The 14185-nt window shown below is 39.6% G+C and overlaps 1 protein-coding gene across 1 annotated transcript in view; it reads right to left on the bottom strand.

Annotated features, from left to right (window-relative positions):
- The window catches only part of LOC109138798 (guanine nucleotide-binding protein G(i) subunit alpha-2), a 38865-nt gene that overhangs the window by 7580 nt on the left and 17100 nt on the right, over nt 1–14185 (bottom strand). Inside the window, exons 2-4 of the mRNA XM_019260235.2 lie at nt 7918–7960; nt 6009–6150; nt 1056–1216 (exon numbers count right to left, since the gene is read on the bottom strand). Coding sequence (XP_019115780.1) covers nt 1056–1216; nt 6009–6150; nt 7918–7960 — 346 coding nt within the window. The remainder of the gene's footprint in view (nt 1–1055; nt 1217–6008; nt 6151–7917; nt 7961–14185) is intronic.

Raw genomic sequence — 14185 nt, 5'->3', positions numbered from 1 at the left:
CAGCAATAAGTAATTAATCCTGACAGACTTACTGAAATGAATAAAAAAATAATACATTATCATCATCATTGCTGCCATTAAATATTTTCCAGATGAGATAAAGGAGTTATTATAAACATATCTCAAAGCAACACTGTTGACTTTTATATGCCACTGTCACTAAATTAATCAACTAGTTCCAGGAAAACAAAACAAAGGAGTCACTTGTTTTTTTTGTTTTTTTATATTATTATTATCATCGCCACTATCAATTCTCATGGTTTACTTGGAAGATCATTTCCCTTGAAGTAAACGATGACTCTCATTTTTTCATCCCTCTGTGCTCTGCTTATAAGGTTATAATATTAAGGAATCAAACTCAGAGAGGGAGAAGTAATCACTTAACGGAAGTTATTGGTCTATCATTTCTGTCTCTATAGCTCCCTGGAGAGGTTAGAGGCAGGTCTCTCACTGCAGTGCGTATGAGAGAGACTGAAAGGATTGCACCATTAGATCCATCACAGCCCCATGAAAACTGCATCCCTAGTGGCAAAACTAAACAAGCCTTCATATGACATGAAAATAAAAATTTGTTATTATTAGTTAATCAGTACAACATTACAAACATACAAACAAACCACAAAACCTTTATTGTTACTTAAATAAACCAAATATTAAAATACTTTGTTTCAGTTGAAAAACTATTTTCTTATATAAATAACAAACAGGTTTGCAGGATGAGAAAAAGAGCACATTTGATGGATAGCTATGGCTTTCCCACTTGGCTCCATTTACATTTATAGTGGTGGAACACCGAGCCTAGTGTATTTTGAAGCTTGTGTAGGAGGAGAGGAGCAGATTGCATATTGATTAATGTACAAGTAGAGGAGGATATGTAAAGGTAATGTTGATAATGGATGCCTGAATTTGACTAAAAAGTGTAGAATATTAAAAATCCTAGATTACAGTAAGCCTGGGAGGTATTACGTTATGGAAGTCATTTTAGAAAAGAACCTGAACATGTATTTGATTGATAAGTGGGATCACAGTACAAATGAACATCAATTCACACTCACTATGCCGCAGAGTCGTTGAGTTGGTACTCTCGCGACCGTGCAAAGCAACTCTGTATGCCACTGTCGCCCCACAATCGCCTGATCACATTGGCCAAGTCATCAGGAAGGATGCCCTGTTCCTCTGCAGCTGCAGACAGGGCAAAGAGCTGCTGAGCATCATCCTGCAGGGGGCGATAAGAGACACAGAACAGGGTTGTTCCAATGAGAGTATCTTTCACGCAAGATAAAATTACATCATCTGTATCCAATGTATAGATTTGTATGTGGATGAAAACAATAATAATAATGCATCATGAAAGGATAGCAACATTTCTTTAAGTTTATCTTAATACAATACTCCCATACTCATATGTACAATGAAAGGATTATCCACAGTCCTATTTCTGGTTTTGAATTTGAAGCTAAATTTAGTTTTCTGCAGTTTTAGACAAATCAACTGTGTATTTTTTTAGGGTTTTTTTTTAGTACAAAACTTTTATTTTGTCAGACAAAGAGCGTTTACTTGTTGTGCAACTTTGGAAGGCACAGATATTGTTTTGTCTAACACAGGCTTTGTCAAAGATTCGAAGATAGATAGTTTTGGCTGAACTTCTGAAACTTCTGCTGAGATTCTGCAGTGAACAAAGACTCTGGTTTTTGTTCTTTATCTCTTTTGCTGACAGTCTGGACAGCAGCAGAACATTTCCTGCAACTTTTTAATGTACTTACATGAACGTGAGTACTATTTTAGGACAGACTTGAAAAAGGTGAAAACGTGGAAACTACAAAAATCCCTGAGAAACTGTGGAAATGTAAAACAATATACACAGAATAAGTGAATTATATTTGTGATTTGTGATCCGCAACGATGATCAATAGAAAGTAGAAAATCCCCTCAGCTACCAGTTAAGTATTTGGATGCACAGTGCTAAATAAATGGAGCACTGTGTCTCTGAACTAGTGCCAAGGAAGCAAAGGTTGTGATGCTAGCAATATAATGTGTGTGTGATGATATCAATGAAACTCATAATAAACGGATGCCAGCCAATCTGGACTGAACACATGTAAGATGTGTGAGATAGTTGGTGTGACTCAAGGTAACAGCATGCAGGAAAACAAAATGTGTGGCTTGATTTCCTGCTCTTTATCACCCTTCTTGTTTCTCTAAACTCTATCTTCCTGTTGGCATGGAATTAACAATGTTCTGTGATCTTTATCCACAATGACTCGTGATAAAATACAAAAAGAAATAATTTATCCCGGCTCCTCCTTGTGTATTTGCATAGTAATGGTTGTGCGGAATGATTCAGTGAGGAATACATTTCACATAAATTTCTGTCTTAGACAGCCTCCCTCAGGCAGTGACTACAACTGTGCTCCTTTTTGTCATGTTTTTAATGGATTTGCTTCAGTCGATTGATGTTTATTTACCTTGTTCTTGGTGAGCATCAATCATTTATTCTGGGGGAAGATAATATTTCAATTTACTGAAAGTTTGAGCCTGCGTTTCAGTGTCTGAAATATGCTTATTATGTTTATAATTTGAAATAAAGTTTTTTTCTACCTGTATTACAGTGGCTATGACGGCTGATTTCATGCGGCCAATGAAAGATGTGCATTTTGTGCAAGTCAACTGTTGAGTCAAGTGATTTATACAACAGGGAATGTGATATGTTTGTTTGATCTCTTCCTGTTCTTTCATCCAAATAAAACACTAAATAGCTTGGATAATGTGTGAGTGTGCACATTGTGGATTCACAGACCTTTTTGTAAGCGAGTGTGTGTGCAGTTCTACAGCGCCGCTGTGCACAAGCACACCAGCGCACTAATTGCGAACGTGGGAGTCTGTGAGAGCATCGTCACGTACGCACAACCATTTGACGGATCTGACCACAGCAGAGTCCTCGATGCTCCTATTACAGCTTCAGTTACAGCACACACGTATGTTGTTTTTTTACGCTTCACTGTAAAATCACAAACACGCCTCAACAGAAATGAGTTCAGCCACTGTTAGAGCTCGCTGACAGCTTGTTCATAGGCTGATAAGTGTTCACAGGGTGCACCAGACTGGATCTCTGCCAGGCTCTGACTTGTTGTTGATGTTGTGTGTGCGATGGTTCTATCTGTCTGCCTGTCTGTCTGTGTATAATGAGTATAATGAATATGCTGATGACGTTCTGTGAATGTGTGTTAATTAGGGCTGTACCAAATTATTATTACTGATTAATCAAATCATGTTTTTGTATAATTGATTAACACTGAATCTGTAAATCTCTTATTTCATACTAAAAGGGGGCGGCAGTAGCTCAGTCCATAGAGACTTGGCTTGGGAATTGGAGGGTGGTCGGTTCAAGTCCTGCATGGACCAAAAATATGGAAGGTGGGCTGGTAGCTGGAGAGGTGCCAGTTCACCTCCTGGTCACTGCCAAGGTACCCCTAAGCAAGGCACTGAACCCCCCTCAACTGCTCCCTGGGCTCTCCTCAGGGGGGCTGCCCATCACTCCACCATCTCTCTCCACATTTGCATGTCTATGAGCCCAATATGGCTGACATGCACTATATGTTTTTCACTTTGAAAAGGCTTTCAGGATGAGGACTAACCATTGTAGTAGGCAGAAGTAACTCTGTCTTTTGGTCTTGTAAACCAGCTAGTACAAAGAAAGACAGAGCTGCTATCTTAGCCTGAGATATAAAAGCTAACAGTGGCTATGATAGGTGTGAACCAGGTTTTTCTTTTTTAATGTTAGGAAATAGTAGCCTAACTTTCGCATTTGCATAGACAGTGCTGAAACTTAACTAACTACAGTTAGCCAGTAGATTATATACAAAGTCAATGCAAAGATACACAAATGTGCAAAATATTAATTAATAAATATTGTGTTTTAGTTGTGGGGAGGATCGGGCATGACAGAGACACTGCTGATAGACAGAGTTTTACTACATCAAGCAATCAAAATGGTTTGGCATGCATACGAGATAGAATTTGTTCCCACATTTTGTGTAATTTGTGGGCACAAGATATGTTCTGTTTTGGTTCAATAAGGGTATAGAGCCATCCTCGTTTCTCAGATTGTTGAGTAATGTGACGCTAATTATGAAGGACTATGAGCAGTTTAACAGTTTAAGTCAATTATGTGCAGCTCTGGTTGTGTCTCTGCTTTTCTTGAGGTGCTGATGCAACGGACTGTGAGCTGTAGTTTGTCTTGTAAACACACCGATCTCTGTCACTATCGCCGGCCTGATGCTTTTCTTGGGATCACTCTTTATAGCTGTAATGGGAAATGCGAGTTAACATGTGCTGAAAAACAAACAGCCAGCGGCGGTGCTGATACAGCGAGATGTAAACTGTAGTTTTCCCAGTAAACACACTGACCTCTTTGGTTGTCACAGTCCCTGCTGACTGCCTGTTTGTTTTAATATAGCCGGAGGGCTTGATTCAAAATGTTAAATTATAAGTCCTTCAAAATTTGCTACTACTACTCAACACTGTGATAAACAAGGCCGCTGTTGTGCAGGCCCTCCATCTTGTGCTCATGAATTAATCAAAACATAGGAACGAATATTGTCTTGTGTGCACACAATATCATTTCTAGTGCTCAATGTAGCAAAACGCCTGTCATGTATCACACTTATTAAGTCCCGTTGGAGACTGCTTCAACATGTGGAGAAATCCAAAGCCTGACAGACCTGCTGGGCCTCGTTAGAATTGCTAAGCTAACGATTGGATCGCTGTTCAAGGCAGGGATTTATCAGTCAAGGTTGGAAATGTAATGTTAGGTGGGAAAAAAAGATAACAAAAAAAAAAAAACTGGTAAAGTAGACATAAAATGATAAATAGCATCTGTTTGAAAAAACAGAAACCAGACAACTCTGGGCCATCTGTAAGGTCTACCTACAGGTGGTACACTTCAAAATTAATTTGTGTCATTTCTGAGGCTGTGAAGAGAACCAGGCAAGCTAAATGTGTCTCGCCAGCACTTTTGAACAAATCCAATTCCCGAAACAGCGTCCAGTTTCCTGTCTGCTACTGCTGCTGCTGCTGCTGCTGCTGCTGCTCGTATTAGACATGCTTTCAGCCTCCTCTCTGTCTACTGCTACTCTGAGGAGAGAGGAGATCAAAGACGGAGGAGGCGAAGTCAAGGACCGTTTCCCTGCAGGCTACAAAGATGGATCAGAGAGGAATTACACTGTGTTCTAGTTTCTAGTCCCAACGGCAATTCTACCAGTGAAAAAAGGGCTGCTGTGAACAGGTGTAGGTTGGAAATCACATGATAACACATTTTGTTAAAACACTGGCACACCGGTGGTAATGACTGAGTAAGAATCACAGAGAGGTTTCACAGATTTGAAATCATCTTTGTTCACTGTGTTATAAGTGAATACACATAAGCGGCAGAGTAATATGTTTGTTGCAAAGATAATGACTAGACTTTTTCTTCCTTATTCTTTCGAGACGGGAAAACAAGTAAAAAAGACATGGTTGGGCTGTAGAAACAAAGGCAAACTCTTGTGATTTCAGTTCTGGGCAAGCATAAGTCTTGAGGACTACACCAGATAGACCACTGCAAGATGCTGTTGATAAAACAGGCTTTGTTTTGTTGTGGCCTGAGGGAGATCCTGATCTGTCCACAGTTAGCAAGGCCAACTGAATTCTGCATTCTCACTCAATGATGGGGATTTTTTATTCTAGTCAGCTTTCAGCTCTCGCTCAGCAACAATGATTTTCAACAATTACTGCGTATCCGCAACAATTTTGTTATTTGCAGGTATGTACATGATCATGCCTTCTTATACTCTGTGTCCCACTGTAAAGCTGAGGCTTTGTTCACTACAGTTTTATCTGGTAAAGACTGGTTTTGAATATGAAATTAGTCTTTTCCTTGTGGCCAACCAATGCTTATGCCACCAGATGGGAGATTTTTTGGAGCATGCTATAACATGATGTTTAAGTGTTTAGGTGCTTGTGTGTCTTACCACTCTGGAAGGGTTGCTGTAGTCTATCTTGAGACTGGCCATGGCTTTAACAATGGCCATAATAGACTGGATGGTATTACTATAAACCACTGCTCGGTACTGCTTGCACTCATCTTCTGAGTAACCATCTTCATGGATGATCCTGAGAACGACACAAGGATTATTTTTCTTAGTACGCCTTTAAACAATAGTCAAGTTTGCTGTAATCATTCTTGGCCACTCCTAAAGTGACTCCAACGTAACTGATGGGGGACAAAATTCACAGAATGTAAATGTATTCAAAAGTTTATCTTAAGTTCATATGAGACTTTAGCAGTCTGAGTTAGATAAATCACGTGAGTACCACATAAATCTCAAGTCTTTTTTACAAAAGAAAAAAGGCGAGCCCTCTGTGGCAGCTCAAGAATATACTGTCTGCAGAAATAAATACTAGTAAGTACTTACTTAAAAAGACTGTGGAAGGTACCCACTTTATTAACAAGTAACAAGAAGAAATCTATCCCCCATCAATTAGGAAAGAATCACATCACAGCCATTATGAAGGAATAATTAGCAAAACCTTATTTCAGTGTTCATATGTGCACTCGAGGGATAAATGCTCCACTCTGTCTATCTGTTACTCTCTATTTGCTGCTGTTGTAGAACAACACACAAAGGCAAAATATTGTAAAGCTGAAGCGCAACTTTTGTCCGTACACTCTGTATCACAATTATAATATCAGCATGCTGTGCAGCCTGATGTATAGCAGTGCGGTGAACACACACTGAGACTGCCTCAACTCTGCAGTATCTAGTTGATGTGATACTCTGAGTTTCCTTCCTGCAATATTATGACCCCAAACCTGGGAGTGAAGGAACTAAGAGTCTGTGCATGCACAAGTGTGCTTCCTATCATGAGATGCAATCATCCAGACTTCATCAGCATGCAGAAGGAAACGCAGAGCAAGCAAAACAAATCACTCTGCTTACAGTGTGTTCATGCAATTGAAAAAGAACAGCAGCACTTTAGCCAACAAACAATTTAAACCTGTTGTATGAAACCAGTTATGTTTTCCTAACTTCCTCTGCTCCAGAGTCATGTTTACACAGGATGCATTAATGTGTAATGTTACATAAGAGGCTAATGTTAAGAATGTTTCTGTCTTGTCGGCTGATTCATCTGTATGCCTGTACGTGTTAATAACCTGGCTTTGAAAAGCGACAGACTGCTCCTGCTCCGAGCTCATAAAAAATGGATTCAATTCCTGGCTAGCCCAGAGGAATGTGAATAATTAAGCCATTTAGGGTCCTGTGTGTGTGAGAGAGAGAGAGAGTATGTGTGCTCTGATTGGTACAGAGGCATAATATCCTCTTTAACAGCTCATTCCTCTTGTGCTATGAACAGTAAAAGACGAAAACAAACAGGAGAGGCCACGCTCTCCCCTAGACACCACCATAAAAATGATATGGTGTCTGCAAACTATTGAACTCTAGCCTCTGATTTAAGTGAACGTCAGATAAGACCAGCATCAGGAAATATAAGAGTGAGCTGAGAATCATCAGGTGTTGTAGACTGTTTTCCTCATAAAACACATCAGGATTTAAAAATGGGCACATCATCTACAGCTGAAACATTTCCTTTCAGCCCTAGAGAAGGAAAACAGAACAACAGAAACACAGCTATTCTCATACCGTAGCCTTCTTTTGTGAAGTATTATTACTATTTCATCACAACCACATTACCATACATTTTCTGTATTAGATTTAGGGTTAGCCTGTGGCCAGGTTTGGCCCAGTTTGACTAGTATATGGCATGTAATGGCTTATCCAACAAACTAGCCAAGTTTCATTTTCAATCTAACTTTATGCAGAAAAGACCAAATATTTAAAAAAAAAAAAAAGTGAGATAAAGATTGCTTTTGTAACTTACTTCATCTGCTTTACAATGGTGCTCTTCCCAGACTCCCCAGCACCTGTTGGCACATTAAAAAAATGAGAGTTACAAAGAAAATTCAAGCTGCTGTCTTTATGTTTGTGTGTTTGTGAGTGCAATGAACTGATTACGGCTGTTTCTATTTGAAAACATGAGCGAACCAGCGATGACCCACTACTGACATCACATTTTGTCCTCTGGGTTGTCTTGGTTTATTTATGTTTTCATTTTTGAGGACGTGATGTACAGATATGCATGGAAAATTCCCTCAATCGCTGTTATTATTTTTCACTCTGATAGGAAGGGATGAACATTTATTATTTATTTATTCTGAGTTTTCAAAAATAACAGTAGCCGGCTTACAGCTGTGTGAATAACAAAGGCAAAGAGGAAGACAATAAGACAGCAAACATGGATGTAAACAATACAAATTCAATTATTTTATTTGAAAAAGCGGACTCACAAATTTTTTATGTAGAATTAAATCCATTCAACAAGTTAATTTGACCTCAAGTATAACCAGAACGCATTGTGGTGAGCTACACTTAATGAAAATATAATTTTGTTGTGTACCAGAAAACCCTAGAGGGCACCTTTAAGTTTCATAGTTTCCAGACATGAACAGAAATGAAAAGAAACCTGAAATGAATAACCAGTTTATATTTTATATTTAATAATATAAAATATTTGCAGTCAATGATGAATTACATTTTAAAGGCAAGACGTACACTGCATGAAAAGTTCTCTGGATTAAAAACAAATCAAAGATCCATTAAGAATAAAAATGTAAAAGCATTAGTGCTGAGTCAGCCAAGCAAAAAAATATCTGTGCCGAACGGTAAAGAAGTAATCATGAACACAATTCACAAGTCAGCAAAGAACCATTAAACAATTGTTACTTTGTTGAAAAGAATAAGTCTTTGGTACCTCCCCTGTGCTGTCAGGGCCATGCCACCAAGCACAGTCCCTTCACACCACCCAACCCAACCCTGTCAAAACACATTAGCCCAACCCATAGCTGAAGGAGCAAGTGGGACCAGCACATGCTGTCAGCACTCATCATATTCACACACACGTCCAGCACTCCCTTTCCGAGAGAAAGCGAGAAATACCGTGCAAAGGCAAGGGTGTAAAAACAATATTTGGGGTCATTGAGGTAGCTGGAAGTATCTCCAGGTGATTTGTCTCTATATGACAACAACTCAGCACAAAACAAGATTTAACTGAATACAAATAACAGAATAAGATATTCTAAAATGTTCAGGTTCATTTTCACCTTTTCTCTTTGATCCTTTGGTGTTTCTAATTTATACATGAAGTCAATCCTGAAGTAGAAACTTTTTAATCTTACTTAAGGCTAATCAAGATGAAATTATGTAACTAGGCTGCTGCTTCTATTCAGTCGCCATCCTATCTCAAGGAGAACAATGTTTTATCATGGGACTTATTAAGTCTCTATCTATCTGCTGCACTTCCACCTGGAACATCAAAGTCTCCTTTTATGAGATAAATATGAACAAACGATATAAATACAGCAGCTTCCTGTTAAAGAATAAAAGATAAATGGTGGAAAGTAGAATATCGGTATCTCTGTGGACACACACATGCATGAAGGTCACCTTACTGACTCCAGAATAAAACTCACCCATTAATATTTCAGGTTCCCCAAAGGGAGGAACACTTGTTAGCTGCAGTGAGGAAGAAAAGCGTATCCTCGTTCTTCATGCTCAAGGTGTTTTAGGAGAAACAGGTAGTGTTGTTGTGCCGCTTCAGGAGACATCTTTTGAGCTGACTTTTGATTTTAGCTGAGTCATGATCAAAGTAAATTGTATGAAATAAGTCTCTTCTCTGTGTTATAATGGAAAATACATAATAAGAAATGGTTCATATACTGATATTTGGGAGTACAGATAAAGCTATATCGACCAATAAGCCTTTTAGTCTTACAAAAAATAACAAACACATGATAAAAGTCATTTGTTTTGCAGATTTTTGGTCATAAACCAAAGTACTGTCATTTGTTTTGCAGATTTTTGGTCATAAACCAAAGTACTGTACAAGTCTAAATGATGGCGCTAGATGTAAATTTATTAGAATTCATCCTGAGGGGAACATGCATGTCTGGACCAAATTACATGAGGAGCCTGCATGAACATTAAATGCTCTGCACTGCAGAGCTTTCTTTTTACGTATCAGCTGACTTGTTACAGTAACACAACATATCTGTGTCACCGTTTTATGTGCCATTAAGATAATTAGTTGCATAGCTGATTTCAATAACTGTCTCATCTGGAGCTCAAATAATAACATGAGTGTATCAGTGAACATTTAACCACAGGAGAACATCAAAACAATATTGCTGCAAACATTTAGTTCTGTTATTACGAGCAAACCTGCAGAATATTTGAACTGCACCGATGTATCCACTATACATGAAGCCCTTTGCTTCCATGTAGTTGGAGCAACAGCAAGGACTGATTATGACCACAAAGATCCCTCTGTGTGCTGTGCTGGCAGAGGGGACAGGGCTCTTTCTTTTTAATGTTGTTAAAACAGACCCAGAATCACTTTCTGGCAACAGAAAGACGACCCCCTCTTTCTGCTTCTTCAACCCCAACTATTCACAGTTGGGAGTTCAGTGAGTGCCAGAGCACACAACAAAGATAATATGATTTGCAGCATGAGGATCACAAGTACCCAGGCTTTAAGGAAACAGGACCATCTCTCTGGACACATCCAAGACTCTCAAAGGCCCACTCACATCAATGACAACTTGGCCACAGTCTCAGTTACCCACTGCTGATGATACAAAGTCTCCATTCATAGACTGATGAGATATCCCAATCTTGGCAAGCACACAAACATCCACACATAATGTCACAGCAGATATGGTCAATCACCTGTCAACCAGCACACCTTTATCACTCTATGAAGGCAGTGAATTTGTTTGGTGGTCTTTGTATTTATTAGTTGATCAATCAAAAAGTAAATGTATAAAAAATAATAAAGTAAATTAAAAGGAATATTCATAGGCAATATGACAATTTGATGCTTGTCTTTTTTATGCTGTTTTTTATAGTTGTAAATCAAATATTTTGGAGGTTTGGCCAAACAAATAATTGGAAAAAATCATTACCATGTTTATCAGTATTTATTATAATCACCAGTAACGGCCGCACATAACTTATAAAATCCATATTCTGTATAAAAAATGTAAAAGCTACTTGTCTCCTAGTGAAGCTACTTGAAGGGATGGCATGACTTTCATGTCTTCATCGTCATCAGACCAGCAAGAAGATAGCAATGACAAGGGCTGCAGTGAGAGGGGGGAGTGGGCCTGGGAGAAAAGTACATACTGTAAAAGAACAGTGAAAAAGCATCAGTGACACCTGGCTTCCGGTGGTCTGTATTTGATTCATATGCTTTAATTATGAGCTTCAGGCCAAGATAAGTCACATTGCTAAGAATAGCTTTGTACAACAGGGAGGAGGTAAAACTGCTCCGGTGTAGCGCACAGGACACACATTCCCTTTGGAAAAGCTGACACAGTATAACCTGTGTGTGGAGATACTGAGCAGAGGAAAGCCAACATCTGCCAAGCAAACACTAGAAACATCCATACATCCATCCATTATCAGGGTCGCGGGGGCTGGAGCTTATTCCAGCTGACATTGGGTGAGAGGTGGGGTACACCTTGGACAAGTCATAAAAAGATCCTGTATTATAAAATTTAAAATAGAATGACATGGAGGAAAGATGGTCATTAAAAGGCCGTTAAAGAAGAGGACAGAGAAGGGGAGGCATTGGCAGTAAAGGTGGACATCACAGTGACAAATGAGCATGAGATGGAGGGGGAGGATGACGATGCAGAGAAACTGTGTGTGTGAGAGGATTGAGCATGGAGGGCACTGGTTAAGAGAAAAAGTAGTGGGATGAGAACTAACAAGAGTGCCTGGCATATAGAACCATGAATATTCATAACAGGTTATCTGCCACTTTGCAGAAACATACAGAGTTCAGCTGCAAGTTCAGCTACAGGAGCAAAACGAAAGGCGAGTTTGGTAAGGGAGGCTTAATATTTAGAGAATATGCGTATGCAACATTCGAGTGCAAGCTGCAAAGCATTCAGCGGTGGCAGCAGGAAATCATCGACTTCAACACCAACAAACACAATCAGATATATTCCACGCAAGAAGTGAGAGTGCTGGATCAGCAGCTGCGTGAAGCCAAATTGCCTCAAATTCCCTTCTGGCTGTAGTCTGCAGGCGGTACTGAGTGGTGGAGCTTTGAGTTCAGTGCTAACATCAGCATAACAACAACGGTCGCAATGACACTGTTAAACAAGCATAATGTCTCAGCACGCTAGCATCCTAATATTTGCTACTCAGCACTTAATACAAAGTTCAGCTGAGGGTGAATGGGGTATTGTTCATTTTGCAGACATTTGGTTATAAAGGTATCAACCAGAACACCTTTATCACTCTGTGCAGGCAGTGAATCTGTTTGATGGTCTCTGACTAACCAACCCAAAAATTGTGATGATATTTAACAAAAAAACAAAAAAAAAACGCCAACCTCGTGGTGGTGCTAGTGTTACAAATGGTGGTGGGAATGTCAGGAGATCATTATTAATAAATTGTCTTGGACTCATGCATGTCTAGTAGTAAATTTCTCACAAGGGATTTCGTAAATGTAGAAAGAGAAAACAGGCAACGTCATAAACCCATTCTGATATTTCAACACAATATCACAGCATCCTTGGGAGACCTATAATCACAAACACTGTGTTTCACATCGTTGTGTCACACAGCCCACTGCCATGGCATTTCTTTTCGAGGAGACATGTAACTCATCTCAGCATATGCCAGCATCATAGGCCATCTATTGTCTAAGTGACTGCCATGGGAGAATGACTCACTGGCCTGGCTGTGACACGATTCCTCCTTCGCTCTCATCCTGGCTCAGCTGCCCCCACCCGTTAGTCTCACATCCAACTAGCTTTTACAGCCATTTAAAGGTTAACCTCCTCTGGGTGTTGATGACACTGAGCAGAATGCACAACAATGATGCTGTTGCTATTTAAAGCCCTGTCGCAGTGTATAGAGGGAGCTGACTAACATAAGTAGACGTGACGTTATCTTGAGTAAATATATTTGTAAGTACAGTTTTCTTCCTGACCCATAATGAAGTTGATCTGGACATATGACATCTGATTGTAGCAGGGAAAATATCTTTTCATTCGCAAGAAGTGCGTGACGCTTTATAGCATTAAGCAACACAGCACCAACGATTCTTTCTTTCTTGTTTTGGCGAAACTGGATCATTTTTAATGAAGAAAATGTTTTCTGCTTTGCCTCTGATTGCCTCCTGCTTCTCCACCTCAAATCTTGGTGGTCTTGGCGAACTGTTATCTCAAGGTCTGAATCCTGCCACCAAGTGAACAGGTAAACAAGGTGAAACCACACAATGTGTGCACAGTCTGAACAAATAAGGAGCACAAGCCAAATGCACATTTTGGCTCCTCCATCTGTTTTAATCAGTGGAAACAGTGGATTTTAGCCACTGTAAGCTACCTCCCCCACACCAAACGGGGGCCAGACAATGTTACCTGGTGAATACATTTATCAGCTAAAAAGCCACATTGATCACGCTTAATCTCTGATGAAGCTTAGTTTCGTTACTGTTATTTACAGCTCACTTGGTTTGTTGTTATTTTTAACAACACACTTCTTCTAATACAGCTCTGTCAGCGAACTGTTTTTCCATTGCTTTAAATCAAGCCTCGCTCTAGCCTCCTTTTATTGACCTTCAGATAGCGGCGGTCTTTGAATTATTTCACGTAGCTACTCAATAACTTCAGTCGGCCGAGGGAAATGAGGACCTATATTATCTTACTGTATCACTACATGCAGGTTATGCACAGGTGTATCAGCCAACCAGGAAGCCAGCTACACCTCCCGTTTGAAACCCTTTTTAACATGCAGAGTGGAAAGCGATGGAGAAATTTTGCATGGTTGGATGCAGTACAGTATGTTATCGCCTGGAGTGGAAAAGTAGGTCATCAGTCTCACAGGGAGCAGTGGAGCCTCACTGCTTTGCTCTGCAGAATAGGATGCTTGCTGCACTGCAATGTACAGCAAGTACATGTTAGCAGTGTTTAATCCTGTGTTACTGTGTGCTCATGAGTAACGCATTTATGCAACCCGGATACCAAATATATACACTATATTCCACATTTTAAACTGCCAATGAGCACCTTAAAGCT

This window comes from Larimichthys crocea, chromosome VI, assembly GCF_000972845.2.
Source record: "Larimichthys crocea isolate SSNF chromosome VI, L_crocea_2.0, whole genome shotgun sequence".
Lineage (NCBI taxonomy): Eukaryota > Metazoa > Chordata > Actinopteri > Sciaenidae > Larimichthys > Larimichthys crocea.
This window is presented reverse-complemented; position numbering and strand designations above follow the sequence as displayed.